Source organism: Accipiter gentilis, chromosome 9, assembly GCF_929443795.1.
Source record: "Accipiter gentilis chromosome 9, bAccGen1.1, whole genome shotgun sequence".
NCBI classification, from domain to species: domain Eukaryota; kingdom Metazoa; phylum Chordata; class Aves; order Accipitriformes; family Accipitridae; genus Astur; species Astur gentilis.
The window spans coordinates 14,458,615-14,484,545 of record NC_064888.1 but is presented as its reverse complement, the minus strand read 5'-3'; the positions used below and the strand labels follow the sequence as shown (position 1 = coordinate 14,484,545).

The 25,931-nt window shown below is 42.3% G+C and overlaps 2 protein-coding genes across 4 annotated transcripts in view; both read left to right on the top strand.

Annotated features, from left to right (window-relative positions):
* Window positions 1-1,947: 1,947 nt before the first annotated feature.
* Window positions 1,948-11,507, top strand: PRXL2A (peroxiredoxin like 2A). The gene is made up of 6 exons (XM_049810012.1): window positions 1,948-2,108; window positions 4,900-5,079; window positions 5,448-5,539; window positions 9,553-9,693; window positions 10,737-10,901; window positions 11,040-11,507. Exons 1-6 carry the CDS (start codon window positions 2,099-2,101, stop codon window positions 11,136-11,138), a joined length of 687 nt encoding a protein of 228 aa, XP_049665969.1. The 5' UTR covers window positions 1,948-2,098; the 3' UTR covers window positions 11,139-11,507.
* Window positions 11,508-18,073: 6,566 nt separating this feature from the next.
* TSPAN14 (tetraspanin 14) overlaps window positions 18,074-25,931 on the top strand; it is a 43,760-nt gene continuing 35,902 nt past the window's right edge. The window contains exons 1-2 of one of the 3 annotated variants that reach the window (XM_049809713.1): window positions 18,074-18,438; window positions 19,245-19,327. The gene's annotated coding sequence lies outside the window, so the exon portion shown is untranslated. The other 2 variants (XM_049809714.1, XM_049809715.1) reach the window with 2 other exon arrangements.

The following is a 25,931-nucleotide window of genomic DNA, read 5'->3' as shown; positions in this document are numbered from 1 at the left end:
TGGTATCTCCATTTTGCGGATTGAGCAGAGATTTGAATTTACGCATGCATGGTATCTAGCTGCCTCTTCCCTCTGAATACACCTAGAGAGCTGGAAGATTTCCAAAGTGGTGTACCAGCAGAGCTCTCTGCTCGCCCTTGCTCAAAAGGAAAGGGTTGCTGAGATGTTTGTTGGGTTTCTTTAAAACAGTCTCAGAATGGGGGAGATTATTTGGTCTAACAACTGACTTCCTTTCACAGGAAGGAGTATGGTTGGCCTGTTTGACACAGCAGCTTTCTCTTTAGCTAGGGCCAAGCACAGTGTTGTACTGAATTCAGTAATGGAATATGCGCAGACTGGGAAGAAGTGTGAAAAGATGACTTATTCTTGACGCAAGGAATGGTTTGTTACAGGATCTTTACAATAGCAAAAAGAAAAGAAAAAAATCCCTCGTGTTGTGAAAATTACCTACATTCATGCCATCAGAAACATTAGGAGGCTTCTTTTTGCGTTGATTTTGGCATTTAAAGGACAATTTAGGTTGGAAGGGACCTCTGAAGTTTCTGCAGTGAAATCCACACTTAAAGCAGGGCTAATTTTGAAGATCAGTTAGGGTGCTGTATTTTATAATACTTGATGGTATTTACAAGCTCATGAAATCTCAATGAGCATGTTACCAGGTTATTGTGAATTGTAAATTTTCTTTATAGGAGTTAGATTACAAAGATATTTGTAATCATATGACTCATTTTTGGGGGGAATGTCTCATAAAAAAATAATCAGCTCAACTTGTTTGGGATATGCAAGTTGTGACAAAGCTCTGAAATATTTTTAGGCTCGATATGCGATCTCTTGGGGTAGTTGGGAGGGAAGGAAAGAATAAGCAATGGTCAAAGCCATTTTAGACTAGTGTCTATGTGCTAGTGCAGTCCAGCTTGTGAGAGTGCCCACTGAGTGTTTCCACTTTCGCTCAGCTGTCTTCTTAGGAAAATTATGTAAGTAAATCTGTGCTGTACCCTGAGTTTTACTGACAACTTGAAAACACAGACCTTCCATTTTTTTTTGACACAGCTGCAATGGTCCTGTTTACACTGCTAAAATAAATGTTTAAGGATAGCTATCTTCCTGATGACAATTGTCTCTGTGGGTGGGAGGGAAATGAGACATCTAGAAAACCACATTTTAGCTCGTCTTCTTGACACAAAGTGAAGACCATCAGCTGGCACTTAAAACAGGATTAAGACTAAGCTTGTTTAAATTCTGGTTAGCTGAGTACTAACAGACCACAAAATAACTCACTGTTATCTTGGAGATCTCTTGTGGTCGCCACGAAAAACACACGAAAAGATGGGGTTTTTTCCTTTTTTTTCTTTGGCCTCTGCTCTCTGTGAAGAGAAGTGCTCGTTCTTTTCTGGAGGTTTTAGCAGAGTTGAGATCTTGCAGATCTGATAGTTCCAGACAAAATGATGCTCTTTAGCGAAGGGATGTTGCCACTAAAGCAGGTAACTGAGCATAGAAATGTTGGGTTAATTCACCAGTACAGCATCTGTATTGAAAATTTTTTCTAACGCTATGCGTTGTGATGGCTTTTTAATTGTTTCCAGGGTTGTTTGTATTGTTTTGCCATGCAGTGTGCCTGGGGGTGTGGGTGTGGGTGTGGGTTAGAAGTAGAATAGGCTGAAACATAGAGAAAATATTGTAAAAACACACAGTTCTACAGAAGAGCACAGTTTAGCATGCAGATCTTAAAGTTCAGTGTGATGCCAGCTTCAGAAAAGCTTTCTCTTAATTCCTGTTCCCTGTACCCACCCACCCCATAAAGAGGGTAACGATGTGTTCAGTTTAAAAGAAAAAAAGAAAGCTGAATGATTAAGATACCTTTAAAACAATCTTGCTGTGGATTGGACAGCTGTTCTTTCGTAACTGCTGCAGGGTGGCTGTGGCAACATATTTCTCAAAGACTCTGAGAGCCAGGTCCTGGCAGCAAGGCAAAGGCTCCAGCGCTGGACTCCTGCCTAGTCCTGCCCACTTGCCACCGGTGGCAGCACAGTTTGTCTCTTCTCCTGCCCACGCTTGCATTCAGGGGGAGCTGGTGGTGGCTGATGCTTGTGCAGGCTGCATGGGTTCTGGTGAGTGCGTGCACCTAAATTTAAAGGCTTACGGGATGCTCTGTTTTGTCTTCTCCTCCTGGATTATCGCTTACGGGATTCATTTGTTGTATCTTCTTACTGTGGATTGTCTTCGATGTTTAAAAACTCACAGAGTTTGATCACAAGGCAGTAGCGTTTGTGTTTTAAGGTGGGTGAAGGGTTGTGAAGTTATTTTGAGCTTCAGATCTCCTTAATAGGCAGCAGCTAAATAGAACTGAAGCTGCTAGTTGCAAATGGTCAGCTGTTTTCTGTTTAGTCTCTTTGCTTGGGGTTCAATGACATAGATGTGTCAGGGCTCAGCCTGTCTCGTTAGCAAATGTTTTAATAATCCTGGCTGCTGTTTCCTATACATATTTTTCAGAGTGGCTCACTGGTGTTTGCTCAGCAGGGGAGGAATTTCGGTACCACCATGTAGAGCTGCTTCTTCCATTCCCCTATTTTTTTAAATAGCAAAAGATTCGCATATTTGAATACGTTTTTTTTGTCACTGACTGGAAACCAAAGAGTCCCAACTAAACTAAAGAGATGTGTTGACTAAGCTTAATGATATCCTCTCTATCAACTACCACTGGCTGGAAGCTGGCTTTTAGTTGTGCTAATGATGCTAACGATAATAATAATGCTAATAAAAATTAAAAACTATGTGAGAACTACTCATTAAGCAGTTAGTTGCCACAAATTTGGCAACATTTTTATACACAAATGACGTGCACAAGGGATAAATACTTGGATTTTACTCCCCCCCTCTCCTCTTGTAACTAAGAATTAAGAGAAGAACAGTTCTTGACCAGACAAGATTAAAGTCTAAAGAATAGTTGGATAATCAAACTCTGGGAAGGGAGCAGCGCTATAGCCTTTTGGGTATGGCACAGAGATTTTAAGTCTTAACACAAGGATATTGCTGCATTACAGCAAAACATTTTGAGTTACATTTTGGTCATTCCAAAGGCTGGGGTCAGGATGGTCTCTGATATGAGTCAGAGGCAGATATCAAAAAATTGTCATTACGGTATGACTTTATGTTTGAAAAAAAGTATCTAGAGAAAGCAGATGTGGTCAAGGAAGGTTTCCCTTGGTTAGAAATGTGGTGAAATGGGGGAGAATCTGTTCTGTTATCTGTGTTATGTTTGTGTAAACTAGCCTTGTTTCCTGCTTGGGATCATGGATTACTCATGTTTCTAGATAGTGTGATACTGTCTTCCTTGGAACCAAGCATGCTGTTAGAAGAACACAGCGATCTTTCTTTCAAAATGTTTTCTAGATATTTCTGCGGGTAGGCAGTTGAAGTTGTATTTGTTTGTCAGTATTCTGGAGCTAGTTTTAAGGATGGAAAAGGATTTTTTTCCCTGAAAATTCTGGGCACAAAAGCAAGGAGCTGCTTCTGGTTCTTACTTTCTGAATTCTGGCGACAGCTAGCTGTGGGGTTAAAGATAATGTGTGTCTCTGGTTTATTGCCAGTCACAGTTTAAAACAGTAATATTTTCCTATATTTATGAGGGGAAAAAACCCTCTCCCATACAAAAGTATATACAGAGGGCAATATTTACCAAAACAGTCTATCAGGGAATAGGGTTTTGCAGATGGCTCTGGAAAAAATTCAGTTCTTTGTATTGTATAATACTAAAGTGGGGTGAATGCAAACCTACACCCCTTTGTAACACATAACTGTTGTGATGTAAGTGTACACTGACTTCTTATACTGCCAAAACTCCAATGACTCTTGTACCAGTTATTGCTCAGAGCTGGATCTTGAATTTTGTCCATGAGGCAGGGCTAAGTGTGCTTTCCTGCATCCTCATAACTGATAGTGCTTCACTGGAAGGTCGCTGTCAGCCCTTCCCACGCTTGTGAAAAATGTGCAAGTGTCAGGATTGGGCTGTGGGGGATATGTGGATGGATGGTGGTTAAATAAAATTGCCACCGAACTAGAGTCACTGGTAACAACAGCAGTGTTTGTATAAGTCTTGAGCATGCATATGTAATGGCTTCCATTGCAATGTTATCTATCAGTTCTAACTGATGGGTGTGAGTTTAAGTTGTTTGTTCCTGATGTCATTTCTGCTTTAGCCAGAGTGGAAACTGGTTAGCATATAGAAGGTCCTGTCCAGGGCATGTTTGTAATGTTGGATCACTGTGTCTAATAAAATGGTTGCAAATCTATATATTTCTGCCTACAGGCATGACTGATCAGCTCTAATTTTGGCTTGGTGCCTGCTTTGGTTCTAGTGTGGAACTGTAAGGAACAGGAAAGGTTACCAGTTATGGTGAACCAGATATAGATTTTTTTTTTTTTTTAAAGTCTTCTGTGGTATATTTATGAAGTTCACTGTTTAATATAGATTAGTGGGGGAAAAAAAACATTTAATCTACAAACACTTCTTTTTCTGAAAGAAACCACTGTCTTACTGTAATAATTTAAGTTACTGGCTAACATAGAGATCATCTTGTTAGAGGCTTTTTATTACGCACATATACTTCAATCATCTTTTTCCCCATTGCATCTGAGCACTTTAATCATGAATATTTTTGTCAGTCCGGTAGCAGGAAAAGGTAAGAATATCTTGTTAAAAGTTTTGATGTGAGTCAGGCACAGAACTGGAATGTAATCTAGATCTTCTAAAACCCTGTTCAGTACATTAATAAATATACAGATCATCTCCAGTTAACCCAAAAATATTTGTGTGAGCTTTTAGTTGTTTTAATCCAGTTCCTCCTTGTCTGGCATCATTGATGTCCAGTGTTAGATCTGCTATCTTCTTTCTCTTTCCAGAAATGTCCTTCCTGGCTGACTTTGGGATCTTCACCATGGGCATGTGGTCTGTTGGTCTTGGAGCCATTGGTGCAGCTGTGACAGGGATCGTCCTTGCTAACACTGACTTATTTTTGTCCAAGCCAGAAAAGGCTACGTTGGAGTTTTTAGAGGAGATAGAGCTAAAAACTTTGGGATCAGGTAAGATTCTGGGTGTTTCAGCCCACATTCTTCAATAATTGGGCTTTTATAAGAACCTTTGTAAAGCCAGGGTTGGTAGAGTTTTTCTTAGTCTTTCCTAGTTATAACATGTAGTTGGGTGTCATCAAAAGCCGATAATTCTGGTTAAGGAAGAGCAACCAAAACTGGTATTTCTGGATGAAACATGACACACTTCTAAAAATCAATAAAGCAGTAATAACCTGTTAGGCATATAGATTTTTGTTCTGATAAAACTGTATTTGAATGTGGAATTCTCTGCAGTGCTTTATGTTGGTCCTTAAAGCATTGATCGATATAAACAAGAATGGCTGATATTATTGTTGATGCTGTTTCTCCTGTATAAACAGAACAAAGAACATTCAAAGCAGGTGAGCTATGGAAGAAGAATGGTGCAGTGATCATGGCTGTGCGAAGACCTGGATGATTTTTGTGCAGAGAGGTACTTACTGGGCTTGGGGATTAATAAGGAAGAGTTGAGCTCTACTTGCATAGATTCCCCTTAAATAAATTATTTTTTACATCTACCAGGGACCTAGCCTATGGTCTCTAGAAAGGGAGATTACACAAAATCCAATTGGTAATGAGTCTTATGAGCTAGTCATATTCCATATGTCCAAAATAAATCTCTGTGATCCGGTAGTCTCTGGTCAAAAGCAGCCCAAGACTGGACTGGCAGAAAGCCATCAGATAAAGCTCATCAGCAAAAAAGAAGTGTGCATAAAGGGGAGTCTCTTGCTGATCTAGATGCTGAATGTGGGTCAGGAAGGTAAGGAGTCTGAAGACAAGGAGTTACTGTTCCATAACAAGGTGGGTGGGGAAACAAAGTTTGATCCTTAAGTTGGCATTAGGCTCCTTGGACGGAGGTGGGAGTAGATACTTAAAATAAGATTTGAATGTACTGTGTGCCTGGGAACGGCCATAACTTACACCTTGGCCATTATTTTTCTCATAGCTATGGGGAAAAATAGCTATTATGTTGTTACTCACTACTTTATAACATGGAGTAATTAATATTGCAACCACTTCATTAAGGGATCTGTTCCCATCAGTAGTAACTGCTTAAGTATGTGTAGAATTCATGGAAGGTTAAAGATTAAAGTACTTTGCTCTCTGAACAGGTGTAGCATAGGCAGGAGGAGATAGCGCTGCATGCCTGACTCTGTGCCTTTCCAATACAGTCAGACAGGAATTCATTAATGATTTTTTTTTTTTTTAATGCTGGCTTCCTAAGTAGAAATAAAGAACCCAATTCAAAGAATTGTGGTTTTGAGGAGAGAGAAATTTAATTTTCTAATTCTTATTTTTGGTTCAAAACTTTCAGATTTTTAACAGAGGCAGTCACACTACTGATCAGCTAATTAGGGCAAAGAATTTGCTTTTAAATTGTCTGAACTGAAGTTATTTTTGATTGTTGTACACTCACGTGAATTCTAAGAGCAGTTCAGTTGCCCCCCCTTTTTTTTTTGCCCATTATTGTTTCTTTGTAGTATGAAAGCTGCTTCTTTCCCCAGTGTTGCTGACTCTGAGCTGGTGGAATGGTTCAATGCAGGTGACTTGCCATATCTGTTAACTTGCAGGCAGTAGTTTTTTGTTTGGTGTTTTTTTGCAAGAGACAAAATACACTTGGTTCCCACTATCTTACACCTTGGAAAGGATGTTGAATTTTGTCCTCGTTGACAGCGTCGAGAAGGAATATACACTTCCAGGAATATATACTTCCCTGGACACAGTGGTGGTGTTGAAAAGTGGCCATTCTGCCTCAGAGATCACTGACCTGATATCAGTGGTGAGGACACACTTCCATTATCCACTGCAGAGGATGTCACAAATCCTACTGGAATGATGCCTTTGGATCCTTGAGAATTGAGGCCTGTAGACTTAAGAAATATGGACTTTTTTATCACCTGCATCCTAAATCATCAGTTTCCCTTTTTGTTATTTAAGATAGACTATCTTTAACAGGACTGCACTTCTACATCTCACAGTCTGGATCTGGCCAGGTAATGATCCAATGCTCCAGTCATTGTGAAAGTGCCATGGGCTTGCTAAATGTTGTAGGTATCAACTCAAGCAGTCTAAAATAGCTGAAGAGCCATAGTATCAGAGGGACAAACTGAAATGGGAATTGTTCTTTTGGGTTGTCCCTGCCTTGGTGGAGAGAAGAAGTATTCTGCTAGGGTGTGCTTGTCTGCTTTTTACAAAAACAAGAAAACAGTTTCACAGACTAGATGAAATGGTCACAGCCCCATGATAAAGCTGTACAGCTGTTGTGTGATATGATTTGCTCACAAAAATAAACTTTTTTGTTTTCTCTTGTATAAATTTTAACTAGCAGTAAAGCAAAGCAAATCAGGTCTAGTGCCAAGATGCTGCTTGAAGTCTAATCTCTTGAGAATTTTAAAACTTAACTATGCTCTTACATCATTCCTGCTCTCTCCCCTCCCAAAAGCCGAGCAAGAAGACACGAAATAAACCCCACCAAACTGCTGAAGTGCCTTTCTCCAAAAGGCTAGTCAAGGTTTGATGGTATTGCTGTCTCTCCAGAGACAGTGATTTCTGGCTTTACAGGGGACTCCACTGCACTAGCATCAGTTCTCAGATGTGCTAGGTCGCAATACAGATCTTTTTTGTTTTGTTTTTGTTGGTTATAATTTGAACTATATAGAAAAACCCAGATAAAATTGTTATTAACACCCCTTTTAGGAAGATCATAAAGCATTTTGTTGAGGGAAAACAGAAAATAATTACCAGATCTTTAAGAACAGAAAAGAGGGGGAAAATCTAACAAGAGTAAGCTATGATCCTTTAACTCTCTGTCATAGTTTAACCCCAGCCAGCAACTAAGCACCACGCAGCTGCTCGCTCACTTCCCCTTACCCAGTGGGATGGGGGAGAGAACCAGAGGGAAAAAGGTAAAACTCGTGGACTGAGATAAGAACAGTTAAATAGAACAGAAAGGAAGAAACTAATAATGATAATAATAACAATAATAAAATTACAATAATAATAAAAGGATTGGAATATACAAAACAAGTGATGGACCGTGCAATTGCTCACCACTTGCTGACTGATGCCCACTTAGTTCCCGAGCAGTGATCTGCACCCTCAGGCCAACTTCCCCCGGTTTATATACTGGTCATATGGTATGGAATATCCCTTTGGCCACTTTGGGTCAGCTGTCCTGGCTGTGTCCCCTCCCAACTTCTTGTGCCCCTCCAGCCTTCTTGCTGGCTGGGCATGAGAAGCTGAAAAAAAATCCTTGACTTAGTATAAACACCGCTTAGCAACAACTGAAAACATCAGTGTTATCAACATTCTTCTCATACTGAATCCAAGACATAATGCTGTATCAGCTACTGGAAAGAAAATTAACTCTATCCCAGCCGAAACCAGGACACTCTCACTGCTTGCTACTCTCTGTTTGCTTCTGATGCTGATTCATCCTTTTTCATTTCCTCTGAAAAAGATGGAGTAATGAACTGGAAAGCTGCCCTTACCCTTTCACCTACTGATGTCTTTCTCTAATGTCTTTTCTCCTGTCTGTTCACCCCTATCTGTCTGCTACTTGATACTTGGTAAATTCTAGATGTCCTGCAAGCCTTTGAGTTAAGGCATTTTGGTTAGGTGGCTGAGGGTGTTCATGTAGACTGTGTCCATTTTTTAAAGCATGGAGTTCTTTGTAGGAGTTTTGTCCAGTAAAAATGACCTTTCTCCATCAGAGATGAGAAGAAACATGTTTCAGTGTGCACTCTGATCTGTTGGAAACCTCAGAGGTCTTTGCACAGACTGTGGGAGCTGGGATTCCTTCAGCAGAACAAAAAACCCAGCTGATGAGTGGTGACACCTTACACTCTTACACACCAGAAAAAGCAGTATTGCTTCTGGGATACTGAAGGTGTATGAAGAAATTCCATGATTATTTTCACTGGGGGATCTAGGAAGGAGAATGCATCTTCACTCCATTACTTGGTCTGGACTTGTATAGCCTGCTGCTGCACAGAGCTCTCAAAATACTTTGCAAAAGGGCTGATAATGATGTATTTCTACTTGGAAAAAAGGATTAGAAATTCTGGTCTGGGAGAGTTAAGTGATGTGCAGGCAGTATCTTTGTAATGTTCCGTAAACACTTTAAAAGATAGTTGAAGCCCTAGCACAGACAAGGTATATCTACAGCTCTGAGTTAAGAATATGTTTTCTCCAGGATTGTAATATTTTATCCAGGAAATGCTCAAAAAAATCTCCTTCCTCTGTGCTTAATGAAGAAAATTCTAGTAAATCCAGTGAATACTTGCCTAGGAGTAGAGCTAGCTTAAATGTCTGATTTACAGATCTGTTTCTGTTTTGTGGCTCAAGCTAGAATTTATGTATGTTTCTGATGCTCTTGAAATTCAAGCTGAAGCTTTCCAGCCTCCATTTACTGCCTGAAATGTTTGGGTTTTTTTCCTTTCTTAGGAGGCTTCTGAGCTCTCCTCTCTGAAACCCCAGCTGTCCAAGCTGGGTGTCCCTCTCTATGCTGTTGTGAAAGAGAAGATAGGGACTGAAGTAGAGGATTTTCAGCATTATTTCAAAGGAGAAATCTTTCTGGATGAAAAGGTATAGTGAAGTCGGTGTTCTTTTGTTTAAAAACAAGCTTATGAATGTCCTCTTTGAAGAGCTTGTATAAATAATACAGATAGAACGTGGTCTGAATGAAAAAGGTTTTAGTAGCATTGTAGTTTAAGAAGTTAATTAGCTTTGGGTTTCTATATATATCTATCTCTCCTGCTCAGCTTACAAACTGCTCTGTAGCTATGCACCGATAACATGCTGTTGCAGGATTATTCCTCCCCTCCCCTTTAACAGGTAAACAATATGACCTATTAATTTTTATTCCTTTCTTCCACTGGCTGTGTGACTTGCTGATGTTTATGATGTATGAATCAAGGTCTGAAGGTGACAGACAATTAATTCATGATGTACAGGCCAAATTGCAGTAATGTGGCTTGTCCCAGTACACTGTCACATGCTGTATTGCCAGTCTCATGTCTTACAAAACCACGGCCCTGGCTTACTTCTTAACCCAGAAGATGCCTTTAGAAATCATTTGGCTTCTGAAGGAAAAAGAATACGTAATACTCAAAATAAACTAGAAGATACCTTTATTTTCCTTCATCACTCTGCCTGTGTGAAAGAATCGGGCTGATTTAAAAAAAAACCACCACAAACCACCCCCCACCCCCCCACCCAAAAAACCACTAAAACAGATTGCTGATAAACTTTCAGGACTTGGCACCACTGTTACCTCTTTACCAGCATTTTTATTGCCATATTTCAAAAATAAGAAAAAATATCTTTATCACACAGGACCCTTGTTGTCAGCAATAGGGATATAGATGTATATGGGGCTTAAATACCTGTGGATCAGCTTAAAATCCACATGAATGGTGGCAGTACCACTAGTTGGCTGTGTGGATGTAAGTGGTTAGGTAATGCCTTAAAAAAGTTATTTCAGGCGTAATTTCTTTTTAGTTCTGCCTGGTTAGCTTTTGTGTGTTGTGACCTTTCTTGGATACAGGGTTGGCTGGTTTCCTAAATTTCATTTGGGAGGAAAAGTCCTTTTCACCTTGTTTGCTGAGGTATTTTCTGTTTCCCTGCAGAAGGGCTTCTATGGACCACGTAGACGAAAAATGATGATGTCAGGCTTCTTCCGCTTTGGAGTCTGGCAAAATTTCTTCCGTGCCTGGAAAAGTGGATATAGTGGTAACCTGGAAGGAGAAGGATTCACCCTGGGAGGAGTCTACGTGATTGGGGCAGGAACACAGGTACTGCAGGCCATCTGGGAGGCTTTTATGTCTCCTGTGAGACCAAAGGTTTCTTTTCTGGAATTGTTCAGTTGCTGGTCAGCTGATCTCCTGTGGGGGAGACTAGTGTATGAATTTCTCTCTTGTGTCTTTGACTAGGGTGTTTTACTGGAGCATCGTGAGAAAGAGTTTGGAGACAAAGTCAGCCTTCCATCTGTCCTTGAAGCTGCTGAGAAGATAAAACCACAAGCTTCATAAGCGGAAAAATAGTTGTGCATATTTCTGATCACAGCTTGAAATGTAGAATGCATCTGTTTCTTGAACATGCATTTTAATTGCTTAACTATTTAGTGATCAACGCAGAAGAAAGATTCTCTATTCAAACATAGAAAATGATGAAAATCCTCCTGCAGGTTTTGCAGCCTTTCAGGTGGTCAGGATTTCAACTGCTCTTTTGTGTCTGACTGTATTAATGAAAGGCTGGGTCTAAAATCTGACCTAGCCTAGATGTTTCCAGTCAGAGACAGTCAGCTGAAAACTTGTCTACCTAGGGGAGCAAAACTCTAAGGCTGGAGTAATGGAGTACCAGCTGAGGTTGAAGGTTAATAAAAGTTTATGTAAATGAAATGCCTTCGCTTTTTGCTTTTTCATTAACATGTAAACACATCTGTGTTTCTAGAAGACTAAATCCTGTCTGTCTAGATTATTCTGAGATTCTGCATTCAAGATGTGCCACTATGTCTACCTAGTAAGTTTCTTGTTAACTACTGGCTTTTGATCTTCCAGGTCTTTGTGTGATTCCCTGCAATGAAGATTGAAGGCATCTAATGTTCACTTCAGAAGATAATTGTGGCATGAGGGCAAGTTCCTTCTCATGTTTAAGATTCTAAAAGAAAAGGGAACAATATCAGAGAGCAGATTAGGTAGAGTTTACACCCTGGCTTGTGTTCTGCAGTAGAATGGCTGGGCTGTTACTCCTAAAAATAGATGTAGTGTTGCACAATATGATCCATGAGACCCAGTACCTCACATAGCCAAATATATGTGCCTAGACTGAAGTATGAGCAAGACAGCATGAATTTTCCAAATGTGCTGATGTTTCAAAGTCTAAACAAAATTTTAACATTGCGTCTAGAGAAGATTATCAAGTGTTGTGTATCCTTCGTTAGCTGGTGTATATAAAAGGTTAGGTGACTTCGGAAAAATGTGCAGGCTAGAATGTACTAAGCCAGCAGAAGAATTAAAGGGAAGGATTCTTTGTCCTGGCAGCATGTCACTCTGAACTGTCATTCTGCTTTCTTTTGACCTTAAAATTAATGAAACCTTCATGTATCATTGCTACTGAGGGCAGGGATGCTTTGCACCTCTGAGACTTTGGTAATATGCCTATTTTGGCTCTGTGTGCCAGTGCCTATCCATCTGTATTATTGAGCTGTGTGCAAAAAAATGGTCATGCATGATGCTTACTGTATGAAACCTAAATCCCCCAAACTCTTAAAACTTCACAAACACTGAGGCCTGGCCTTGGTCTGTGTTAAATCAGTTATGCAGGCTTTAAAATCGCATCATTATGGATGAAATTCTGACCTTTTTTTTTTTTTTCTTTAAGTATTTATGTCCAGGCAGAACTAATTTTAACTAAAAGTATTTATGTGCTCTTCAGAGTCTGTTCTTCACAGTTCCCTGAAACAACACTAGCAGTGAGGAATTTGAGTGATTCATATGTTCACAGAAATGTTTCATTTGAAAACTAAATGGAAATTGGGCTCATGTATGCTACTATTAGGTGAATTTTGTGTTTGACTGTTTTGGGGGATGGAGGAAGGAACAGGAGTTTGGAGAGCAGAGCAGCAAAGTCTACAGCAAATTGACTACATGATACGGACTTTATAAAGGCTCTCTGAGGAGTCATGGACAGGTGCAGAGAACCATGTATTGTCTCCATGTTCTGAGCTACCTGGGTAAGTATTCCTATAAGATGGTGTCAAAAAGCTATTGGGTGCTCAAAGGCGTAAAAACCTACCTGGAGGTGGGCTCCTCTGAATGGCATCCAGAGCAGCCAGACAGCTGTCAGAAGTTTGCTCCACGAAATGAAGAGTTGTGCTTGAGGGCTTTTTGTCCTGGGTTTTACCACTGAAAGGAAGTACCTGTATCATGAATGCTTGCCTGACACAAGGCACCTAAAACTCTTCCTCTACAAATCTGCGAAGTTCAAAGCATTGTGTAAGCAGCCACTTGTCTGCAGTAGGTGTATTGTTACTTTGGAGCGGAAGTGGTAGGAAACACAAAAGATGCTAAAAGAAATGGGTGTGAGCTGCTCTTTCTTGCAGTTGCAAGATGGTACTAACAACAAAGATCTTTCTTACAACAGTATGAGAATTCTGGAGCATGGCTCCTGTAGAGTTTTGAGTTTTCTTTCCAGTGGGAACGGGAAAGCTTTGCCATTTGCAGAGAACAGATCTTGTGCAGAGACAGGCAAAGAAGGTGCTGATCTTAGACCTGGATTTCAGGCCTTGTTCCAAGGGCTGTTTGAGCGTTTCGTATAAACATGAAATGTGAAAGGCATAAATGGTCCTTGGAGAACGGGATGGAACCCAAATAAATTCCAAGATAGTAAAGATAAAGTGAAGTGCTATTAGAACCTGCTAAATCTGGAGAGCATCTACTTAACAATTTTGTGTATGTGCAGTTGAATTTCACACACTCTGTCAGATCTGGCCGCTGGTTCTTTTGTCAGACTGCAGGAAGTCCTAGATGATGATGAGGATGGCACAGCGTTGCAGCCCTGCTGTTAGCCCACCCAAAGGGACTGTTTCTTGATCTTGGAAACGGAAGCAGGAAGCTGTCATGTTCAGCATTTAGAATGTTTAGCTGAAGTACAAGGGCTGTTAAACATACAAATCACTAATGTTACAACATGATGAAATGGTCCTTTAGTGTAGAAACATTTTAGAAAGACCCATGAAGTCCTTTTGAGGGTGTTTATAAAAATATTCATGAAGACTGAAAGTTCTCTGCTCTTGTCAGCTTCAGCAAAGGCATATATACGGTAACGCATGTCAGACCTAGGTCTGGGAGAGTGTTTTCCTACTGTTAACAGTGATAGTTCCCGTCAACAGCTAGCAGAATAGTGTACTTTTTGAGTCAAAAGCTATGTAAGCTTACACATATTTCAAAGTTTTCTAACCCTGTCTTTCGGAGATCAAGTCAAAATCTGGAGCCATAAAATGTCCAAATGGTATTTGAAAATGTTCTGAAGAATTATTATTGATAAATCTGATCTTTTTTTAGGCTAACCTTGGGATTATTTGGAGTTGACTCTTCCATTCTGAACTCCCTGTTGACAAAATACAAATGGAGAGTGTAGAAAATACATGATGCCTAGGAGCTAGGAACAGCTAATAGGAATTGGAAATGGGCAGTCTTGAAGAAATAAAAATGACAGCAAAATAGTAAAGGAGGAACAAATTAATTCAAAGTGAATTTCCAATATTGGAGACTGCAAGGTCTGACTATTTTATAAAAAATGTTTTCTTCTTTGAATGTAGAATGTTCATTGAAAAAAAAATTTCATAGTTGTTGATTTTGTTGTACCAACAGCTACCTCTGCTGGCCCAGTTCCTTCTATGCATTTAATGTTTTGATTTTCTTTTAACACAACATGCACACAAAATCTAAATTACTTCTCAGTGCGTCGAATATCACATCACGGTTCAACACTCAGCTAGTTACTGGAGACTCTTAATAATTGAAAGTTTGTTTGTTCTGGGCTTGAGAAACAAAACTCCCCTGTAGTAATTTCTCTTCAGTAAACTTTCCCTTGTTTGTAAGCCTGTTCATCTTTTCTTCAGCACAAAAGCAGTGTTAATAAATTTTAAGAAGGAAAATGCTGTGAAGTCAATGGGGTAGGTGTAATATAGCAAGGTGCTTTTTACTCAAACTTTTAAAAATACCGATTACATTTCCTATCTATGGTGTACTTTTAAAACCATTGGAAAGATGGTCTGCCGCAGAAGGTGTTTTCTGTTTATTTCCTGTTCTGCATTTTTGTGTCCCCGTGTGGGTTATCCATTCCCACTGCCTGCAGTTGGTGCCGTTTGCGAATATCCACGAAGAGAAGGTAATGCCAAGGGATCCCTGCCATTTTCTGATGCGTTGCCTGTGATGCACTGTGGCAGGAAGAAAAGAATGAGCAGATTTCTTTTTCTCTCTGAACCGCTGGGTGTCACTGCTACCCCAGCCAAAATGAAGGTCAGCAGTAAACCAGGGGTTTTTTTCTGCGGTAAAAGATTTGCGTAACAAAGGTGCCAGGAACAGACTACTGTAGATTCCGATTAGGCTAGAAGAAAGCTGTTAGAAAAGTCTCCTGCCATCTTTTTACTTGTGTGGACGTTTTCCTTTTTAATGTAAGAAACGTAAAGGAAGGATATACCATATTGAATGATACAGTCTGTAGTAGGTATACAGATATGTCTAAATGAGTGTGGCAGGAATAAATTAGTAACAGGCTTACTGTAATCCTTACTAATGTCTTATGTTTTAGTAATATTAATTTCAGATACTGCCAGTGTGTGAGTGGCCCCCATTATCCCACAGACTTCTGTCAGAGGTTGATTTAGCGGAGCCGGAGTAGACTGGTACAATAGCCACTTGGTAACAGCGGAGGGAGCTGGGGAGATGGAGAAAATCCTGTGGAGACATGATGAGTCAAGTTAAATCGCTGATTCAGTCTAATCCACTCCAATTTTGATACCTGAATAGTTCCAGCCTAATTTATTCTTCTTCTAACTGATCTCGAAAATGTTATAAAGGTTTTCCCTAAAATATTTCTACTTTCTCTTTTAGGTTCAGCTACTGATTTATTTGAAGTTTAAATTCTCTCAGTAGCTTCTGTGGGCTTTTTTCCCTGCACCCCCCTTTCTCTCTCAACCTCATAATTATCAAAGCCACGTGATAATTCCAACTTTAACTAAGTGCTAGGGCAAATTAGAAGACTTTTAAAGGGCCAGTATGTTCGGCAGTAAAAGGGTGTAATAATACTGCAGGAATGAAAATGGAAAGTCTGATTTTTTTAGTGAACTTGTGCAGGCCGATGTTCATCAAGGCTTTTTCCTCTGACCACTACAAAACATTTCCTGAAATTAATGAGTGATCCATTATGAGGAGTAGTTGGTGGAAAATGGCACGACCAAGGTATTCACCAATTCCACTGTATCTGCGTTATCATCATCATCAAATACAGCTTTTCAGTGGAATAAATTTCTATTTATGCAGGGAGGTTTCTGGAAATCAGAGTTAATGTTTCTGTGATGGATGAGATTTTTACCCTAATTTTCTTGGCAACACAGTGAAGCACACAGAACTGAGATAATGTCAAAGGCAAATAAATGGGACATAGGTTGTTTGAACTATCTCTATGCTAACAGTGAACGCAGTCAATTCAACTGCTCTGTGAACTGCTAACACTAACCATTTTACAAGACTATTTTAAATTGCAAGAGATCCTTATTTTACTGATGAATGCCCTTCCTAATTCCACAGTCCTTACATAATAAAGCTGCTGAATTTCCCATTTCCCCTGCTGAATCTTAGCAGTTACTATTTTACCCTCTGTCTTCCCATCTCTTACAGAAGCAGCACACTGGAGCTTCCTGCCTTGGCTCTGGACTTTCTGGAGATGTGACTCAGTGCTCTGTAAGAGAACTACTTCTGAGTTGGAGAAAGGATCTCTTCTAGTTCTTTCTACCACCTGATAATCCAATGACCTGTTCTAGCTCCCCTTCCTCACTTGGATCCTCCCTAAAATTTAGCTGATTCTTCTTCTAGCATCTTCTTTCAGCTTTGCTGGTCAATTCAATTTTACTTCCCTTTCTAAGAAGCCACGAACAAGCTTGAGGGGGCCTGCAACACCACCCCCCACCCCCCCACCTTTTTTTTTTTTTTTTTTACATTTCTTTGAACAACTGCATGTAGGGGATGAGAAGAAGTCTTGATGACGCAACCAGCGGGCGGGTGACACGCTGGTGTCTATCCGCTTTCTCTTACTTCAGATGGGTGTGGGTGAGGGGAACGGTGCATTTATGCCATATTGATTCTAGCATGGTTTTGGTTGTAGGCCTTGACCTAGTGGCGAATTATCACGAAGAGAAGCACTAAGCTCACATCATTTAATTGCTCAACAGTTCCTTTCACCCTTTAGCGGGGCACTCGGTAGGTTTGCTGCTGTCCTTATGAGCAGCACTCGTTCCTGATCCAGGCGGAATAAGGAAGTCCCCAAAGTCCAAGCCCTGCAGCGGGCGAAGGAATTGTGAAGAGTATGAGAAGGCCTGCAGTAATGCCTCTGGTGTTGACTACCTTCCTTAGCCTTGCCTTCCTGCACACAAATGTATTTTCATAGCGAGGCACTGAAGAAAATAGTTTTGCTCTGTATACGAGGAAGAGAATGAAGGTGACGGAAGCGTTTCTCTGTGTCAGGGGAGATCGAGAAAGGGAACAGGAGGGGTGGGCCGCCGTTAGGAGCTAGGCCAGACAGGGAAGGGGGGGACGTCCCACCTGCCCGGCGGCGGCCGCCTCAGGTGTGAGCTGTCGCTGGCCCACCACAAGGGTTTGGACACCGCGACTCGGCCACTCCCTCCCTTCCTTTCCCTCCTATCTCCTCAGCACCTCGGAAGAGAGGCTGAAAAGCCCTGGGGCGCCTGAAGACTCGAGGTACTCTTCGGGGTAATTTTTTTTTTTTTTTTTTTCCTTCCTTAGCCTGCCGGCTTTCCAGGAAAAGCTCGACTGCGCCTTCAACACCACCCTGAAAGCGCTGTGCCTGGCATGCCGGTTCTCGCTCCCAAAGCCCCTGAGGGGGCAGGAAAGGCGGCTGAGAGGACGGGCGGGCCGCAGCCGAGCTGCCTCGGCCCGGCCCGGGGGCGGGGCAGCCTCTTCCGCAGGGCGGGGGGACGCGGCCATCGCGACCACAAAACGAGTCGAAAATAAAAAAAGCCGAGAGCCTTCCTCAGCGGCCGCGGGTTCCCTCCGGCTGAGCCGCCGCCGAAGGGGGCTGCGGGGCGGGGAAGGGGCGGCGGGAACGTGAGGGGCGGCCGCTCCCCACGCTGGGGCGGGGCGGGGACCGCTGGCGCTCGCAGCCTCCGCCCGGCCTCGGGGGGTCCCCGCGGGGCGCCGCGGTTCCCCCGCCAGCGCGGAGGACGCCCGTGGGGGCCACGGCAGGCGAAGCCGCCCGCGAGAGCCTGGGGGTCCGCGGGGAGAGCGGGGCCTCCCGCGCGTCCCCTTTGTGTGGAGTACGGCTGCGTGCAGGGGCGGGCGTGGCAGGAGGGACGGGCGTGCATTTCCGCGCTGCCTCGGCCGCCGGCGGGAGCACGGTAGTGGCGGGGCGGCTCGGCTCGGCTCGACGGAGAGGCACCCCGGCGCCGGTGGCCGGCCGCGCTGACGCGGGGAAGGTCCGGGAGCGCCGCCGCGCCGTGTCCATGGACTAGCCGAGGCGGCGGAGGGACCCCCGACTACGCCGACCTCCGCCCAACTTGGGGAAACTTGGCGAGCAGGCTGCTGCCCACCGGTGAGTCCCTGCCCGCCCCGCCGCCGGCCCGGGCGTCCCCTCAGCCGTCTGCCCCCGGGGTCGCGCCGCGTCCCCGCCGTACGGAATGCCCCTTTCTCCCCTCGTCTTTAAGCACCGGCCCCCGTCTTTGACCCCCTCCCCGGCGCACGACTCTTCCCCCGCAACATCCCCCGGGAGCTGGCAGCCATTGAACGGAGCGGGGAGCAAGCGCTGCCCTCCCTCGGGGCGGGCAGCAGCCCTCAGACTTCGTGAGTTTCCCGAAAACGTGGGGCTGTGGCGAGCCTCTGCCATTGTCCTTGTCCATTAAAGGAAGCCGGAGAGGCCGGGCGAGGCTTCCTCTGGGAGCTCACGCGAAGTTGTTTCGTTGAGTGAGGCGCCACGAGGGAGAAAAATATTTTTTTTTTTTTTTTTCCAAAAAAGGCCTTTCGGGGTGCTGCAGCAGCGGGGCGGCGTTTGGCCGCTCCGTCCTCTGCCGGTGCGCCGGCGGCCGCCAGCGCCTGCCCTCCCTCGGTCCAGGCGTTGTTGTTAGCAGAAGCAGCTGCTCCGTGTGTGCGGGGGTTGGGGCCTGTGACTTCTTTGAATTTTGACTTTAATTACTTGTAAGCTGTGTGAGCGAGGGACCTCTCTGACACCCTCTGAGCTTCCTGCCGAAGCAGGCCCGGCCGTCGAGAGCGGTGTCACCCGAGGTGATGCCTCGCGTTTGTTTCGTCTCCTGTGGGGTTCCAGGATGGGTGACTGGGTAATTAACACATCACCAGTTCCCGTTTAGTCATTTACCTTCTACCTGGTCGTCTTTGTCGTTTCAGGCGAATGTTTTATTTCTGGTCTGTGACCCCTACGGAGCGCTGCTGAGAAGCTGCTGCACACAGACCTTATGAGGAGAGTTCAAGTAAAATGCATTATGCACGGTTAATGTGGGGAAAGTGTTCTGGGTTTTTTTCCCCTTTGTAAACTTTTTTGGTTTAAGGGAGGGAATGGCCCTTGTGCATTCTAGGGAGAGGGTTTAAGCTAAGCTGGAAAAGGCTTGGTATTATGGAGGACCCATGGTGTTATACTGGCCTCACTTCAGTACTGGTTTTTTATTTTTGTGTAGAGCAAACCACGATTTTACACTTTCCGAGTATCTGCATAAGGCTGTTAAGCATACATCTGACTTTACCTCACATACTCAATGTAGACTTAGTGGTTTTATTTTGAGCCTTTCTGAATTAAAAAAAAAAAAAAAAGCTGTAAAAGTAAGTTACTTCTGTTGGTTTTCCCTTCCTTAGTAGGTCTTCAAAGGTAGTGGTGGAGGGAAGAACATTTTATGATAACAGGAGGGTAAGATTTTTCCAGCATTGCTTTTTTTTTCCTTTTTTTTTTTTTTTTTTTTTTTGTGCTTTTACATAGGGACATAAAGTTTGTGACCTAGAGCTCTGGATAAAATGGAAGGAAACCTATTCCTAGAGAATGGAAGTACAGGGTCTATCTAGTTCATTGGGGTGATGATCTCCTTTCTGGCTTTCTCCATCAGTGAGTTAGGCATCAGTACTCACATGCTCTTATGACTTCCTGAGCCACTTTCTAATTAAAATAAATGTGTGAAACTTTAAATGCTTGGGTGTGGATGGTTGAGATGCTACCACTGTCTGCTTGACAAAGGGATTGTGTGGGGAGAGAAGGGGTCAGATGGCAATTCAAGTCTAGTCATTGATGAGAAGTAGGAATGAGCTGTGGGGGAAACTACTTTGCAGCTTTTGTGTTTTGGCTGGGGTTTTTTAAAAAAAATCCAGGACATCTGTGTTGGTGGAATGGTGTTCTTTATCCTCTGGCTAATGACACTGGAAGAAGGTACTTTCAGGGTGTGATGTGTGTCCTTTTATAAAGCTCTATTCTTGTTGTTGTGGGGAGGGAAGAACGTAGTGATGATGCCTGTCCTTAGAATCATGTTCAAAATTACAGTGCCACTGAAAACAGCAGTTTTTAAAAATAGCTTCCCAAAAGTTTGGAAATACTTTTATAATAATGTTGAAAAACAACTTGCAAGTAAGTTATGTGGTTGGCATTTTGCTTTATTTTTGTTGATATCGCTCATAGATGGACTTGCTAAAGGTGAAGCCTAGAACTAGATCAAAATCACTGAAAGTTGCTTTTCTGCGTCTGGTGTGTGCTCTATGATTTTTATTTAGTGTAAGTTGATCTAGTTAGCTTTCTTTGTAGCTTCCCTTGTGTCAAGGTGTCCCCAGGAAAGAAGACCAAATCAGGAGAAACCTCACTTGAGTCTTATTCTTGTCTGTGGGCATAGGTTTTGCCTGACATTTAGTGCATTGTAGAATAATTAATCTTATGCTGTTTTCCTGTTTAAAGTCTCTTTCCTGTCCTCCCAACCCTCTTGGCGGGGAAGGGGGGCGCGGGTGTGTGACGGAAAAGAAAGAAATGAATTACTTGTTAGGAACGGTGTCTGTGCAAGAGCCTTCAACATACCTGAGAGAACTGAAGGGGAGTATGTTCTGGGCTACCTTTTGCTAGCTTTAGGCCTTGCAATACTTAATGAAAGGATCATAAAAAGCCCTTGCTGTGAGCCCTAAAATGCTATCTAGTTGGGGCACTTTCTTTGGTATTGAAGATGTGACTTTTTGCTCTTAGATGTAGCAAGAAAATTGTTGTCATGATGTCTTATGAATTTCATCATGTCCGGATGCAAATGTGTAGATAATCTGGATGAAGAAGTTTTTAGTTGTAGGCTAACTTCTAATGAATAACTGAGGAATATACTTTTTGATCCCTTATAGGTTGTTTGGTCTGAGGTTGACCTCCAATTTTCTTAGAGGGTAGTTATATTTAATTTATGAAGCTTTGGTTTGTGGCTACCAGTCAGCCATTACCTATAATTGATGGGGGGGGGGGGGGGGGGGAGATTTTTCTGCTGACAAACTCCTACAATTAATTCTTATAGTCTTCTATGAAGTTTCCCATTGTGTATTAGGTGTGGTATAGTCTGAGTACTGCTGAGCATGAATAAATTAAACTCTTGTTCTAATCCCACTGTGTTAGATTAGAAATCTCATTGAGGTGGGGCGGGGGAGGGAAGTGGAGTTCACTGAGCTATTGTCAAAACTGTTCCCACAGATCCTCCCTTTATATCATTTTCTGCTTTTACAAAAAAAATTTCCACTTGAGTGGGGTATGGTGAAATATGTGGGTTTCAGACACCAGACAAAGGAGACATTCATGCCTCACCTGTGAATCAAGAATGTTTTTACTTGTGGGCTTTTTGTGTCATGCTGCTTTGCATTGTGGCTTCCTGGGTCAAAACTTCCTGTTTTTGGTAGAACGGACTTTTGTACTTTGGCATCTGTGGTGGGTTTCCAAGGCTAACGGGCTGCAATTCACAAAATCCATGAACATGTATGGTTCTCATGTTGCTTTAAGTTGAAGTACCTTAGCTAAAGTAAATCAAACCCTCAAACAAGAATTTTCTGTACTTCAGAGTAAATGTTGCAGGCTGTCACTAAGGGGGAATTAAGAAATGGTCCTTTTCCAGGTGGCTTCTGATTGTATGTCCAAAGGATGGTCATGTGTCTTCGTCACTAGTATTGCACAGTCCTTAAAATCTATGGCTTTTCTAGAGCTGTAGTGTTGGTAGCTTGCATGAGGGTACTGAAGCAGCCTTCCAGCCCCTAGCACAGCTTGGGCAGGAACAGGATTCTTCTTCTTGACCCTTTGGCTCATGCTCAGTCAAAAGCATCTGATAAAGGAAAGGTTAAGAACAATGTCAGAGATGATCAGAGTGAAGCTTATCAAGGTTAGATATGTGTGGCTCTTAAAGTGTAATAGTTTGGGTGTTCCCCTGCCCCTAATCTAGCAATCAAAAAAAAAAAGGGGGGGGGGGGGGAACTGAGCAGTCTAGGTTCACATGACTTCATTTTGAAAACAGCTACTTATACTTGAACATCATATTTGATTTTTTTTTTTGCATTGTAAAGCTGCTTCTCTTTTTTTCTGGATGACTGAACAAAACCTGTTTTCACTGTGGTCAGTGAGCTGAAGAATCTATTTTAGGCATGTCACAGGTGAGGATTACGGCAAAGGATTTAACCTGCAGAAAATGGTGATCCTCAAATATTGACAAGATAAGGAATTGCAATGTTTGCAGTTGAAACTACTGGCTTCAAAGGCTTTTGCTGACTTTCTTTACCAATCTGACGTAAATCTTAGAATTTAATCCCTTTGAGAGAGGAGAAGTATCATTCTGCTTGATTATTCACACTTGAATTCTGTTACCACTTATGCAGAAAACTTTTGGCAAATGAAAATAAAATATGCTAAACAAGAGGAACAATATCCGAACCCAGGGTTCTTAGGATTTAAAAGTAAGTTTATTTTCCTTTCTGGTTCAATGTGTGCCTCAGCCCCTGTTTGGAAGGGGGGGACCAGCACTTGTTTTGCTTCAGTGTTTCCTGTCTCTCTTCCTTTTTGAGAGCAAAGCAATAGTGTTTTATCCCTTTCCTTGTAGTAAAGCTCATACATGATATGTGTAAGTGAATACATTTCTGTTCTTATCCAGAGTACCTGCTTACATGTGTTTCTTCTGAGAGCTGTTTCTGTGCCCTTGTCTTTAGAAGTCTGTGCAAAAGCTGAAAATTTTAGGACTGTCTTCATTCTTAATCTGAACCTGAATGTGAAAGGCAAGGGCGTAATAAACATAGGCCTTTGCTTCCTCTTGACCTTTGCAGTCAGTGTTGTTGAATGTTGTCCTGGTATTACAAAGGAGCTTCTCTCTGTTTTACACTCCCAGTCTAGAGAGCAGGCATTTATAACAAATTGATAAGGGTCTTCTGCGTGAAGACCTGTGCTGAAGCCCCCAATGTAGTTGGGACTCTTCCTGTGGCACTTGCTGAGCTTGTGTGTGCATAATGAGCTTTTGGCTTTTTTATGGGTTGTTTTATTTTGGCTTTTTCATTCTGTTTCAGACAGGTTGCTAGTGTATAAAACCAAATTTGTTCATGTGGCCTAACAGCCCTTTCCAGAAGTTGTCTGTTCCTGTTTTATAGGTTTTTGTTTCCTGCTCAAAGACTAAATAATTGATACTTGAGTCTCTCTGGAAAGGTGTTTTCTCTAAATAATTGATGGACTTAGAGGAAACAAGGTGTCTACCAGTTGCTGCAGTCACAGCTACAGGAAGCAGAATGAAGCACAGTATTCAAAGGCAGCTAAATGCTGTGAATTTTAATATTTCAAAAGAATGTGATTTGTTCTGCTTGGCGAGAGCTGTCTACTCTTGCTTTGGGGTATAAAATCAGTGCTGAAGTGTGTACACTGACATCTAGAAACTCCTGGAATAGAAAACAAAGTTGAATAGTCTGAAGTAAATTGCATCTGAAGGAAGACACCTGAGATGTTGGACTTTTGTCTCTACATGACAGCAGCCTTCTGACTGCCAGGTTATGGAGCTGATTCTCTTGTTTCTTTTCCCTCAACAATTTGTTATTAAATAGTGCTCTGGGAAGTACTTAATGTTGTGTGGAATATGAATGCAGTGGTACAGCTGCATATAATAAAGGGTATGAAACAGCAAAGCTTTCTACCCTGACCTGAGTATTACTTCAGTTTGTCTGCATAGTCAGTTTGTCTGCATAGTAAGCCTGTGGAGATGGAAGGTTCATCTGAAAAGTTATCTGACTTGAAACTGATGGGTAGGCAGTTAGTGAGATGACTCTCGGAAGACAAGAAGGTGGCTTTCTTTGCGAAGTGTACAGTATGCTGAGTTCACAAAGGGTATTTTGGTGAAGTGGTCATAACAGTCGTCTGCTTCTGCAAAGCAGAAGGGAGTTCAACTGAAAGACTTTGTCCAGCTGGGAGAAGTGAGAAGGGAAGGTGTTGTTCAGCTCTGTTGGGTTAGTTTTTTGTTTTTTTGAGCTGTTCTGCTTGTGTAACCAGTTATACTGTCAGCCTGTTAAGATGGCAGTTTCCTGTGTTCTCACTTTTTTTTTTCTGAAGGTATTTGGTTTTTTCCCTTTTATTAAAGGCACAGATTAGGAAGTGTTTGTGTCTAACCGCCGCACCTTCTAATTCTGCTGATGCATATGCTGTTAGCTATTGCAGAGACTGACATCTGCACTGGAAGGAGCTCCGACAGTGTCACTTCACGGCCTTTGCTGCCCTGATCTCTTAATGGCACCGTGTTGTTCTTGGCGTATTCCTGAGAGGTGGAAAGCCTGTTTTTCCTCCTTCCCCTGGGGCGGATGCAGAGTCTTCCAGTGAGACAGTCAAGGGTTTCTCACGACCCGACCCACCTCGCCTGAGCGCTGGCTTTTGGGGGAAGGGCTGGAGCTGTTCAAGCATGGGCTTGGCCTGGAGCAGCTTTGGTCTTTGCCTTTTTAATTCTCTTTTCTTGTGTTGTGGTAGCATGTGCAGGGTGCTCGTGAACCTACCTCCTGCGTCTCCTGAAGCATTAGTTTATTTCTTTGTCTTTGGGCTGAGACATCTAGTCTGCTGAAGAGCTGGCAGTGGTTAGGGTCCTGAGGTGGTGAATGCTGTTTTGTTACATCTCTAACGTTTTCCAGTATTGTGTTAGAGGTTTACCTGCTAGTTGGTTTTTGAAAGTTGCGGAAGTGTGTTTCTTTACCAGAAAGTCAGTTGATAAGGAGAATAATTACATCGTTTTTGAGCTGTCAATGTGGCCACAAAGAGCTATTTTCTCTTGTGGCTTGTAAGCTGGTGATGGTCCTGCTCAGCATGTAAAATAAGGTTCTTCTCGGTGTGTTGTGAATGCAATTGGTGTATGAAGTGGAGGGCAGCAAAAGAAAGCAAGCTTTGAAAGCATTGTCCCCAAACCCAACAGGCATTAACAACCCACCCTCCAATAAGTAGCATCCCCTGGTGCTGGGAGGGTGCCTCATTTGGAATGAGTGTTCCTGTGGTGTTTGAAAGCATGGGTCCTGTTACTTGGCATGGGAAGGGAGAAAAAAATTGAGTTTTTATGGATTCAGCTCCACATCATGTCTCCATGATATGAAGACAGCATTGTTTAACCACAAGAAGTGGTGAATGTAACTAGTATTGTACAGATACATGCATTCTTAGCATGCTCATTACTGGAGATCAGATGTCAATATTGGAATTCTTTTTTTTCCACTTAAAGATACCTTGATATGGCTTAAATTGTCAAAATAAATATCTTTTATTATGCATAATATATATTATATAAATACATATATAGGAACACTCAGTGTAAAGGCTAAGAAATGTGGTGTGGATGTGGACAGACTGCATGTTATACTCAAAGCAAGGAATGTTTTTAAGAAAAAAAAAAAAAACAACAACAAAAAACCTAAAACAAATTATGTGCTTGTCAATTCTTTAGTTTATATTTCTATAATCAGTCTCCTGTTTTTCCTTCTTATGAAAAAAGAAAATGAAGGGATATCCTTTTTGGCTTAAATGTAACTGGAGACTTGAACAAGTGGCATTCCTGGAAATGGAGGAAAGCCACAATGTGTCTAAAAGTGTAG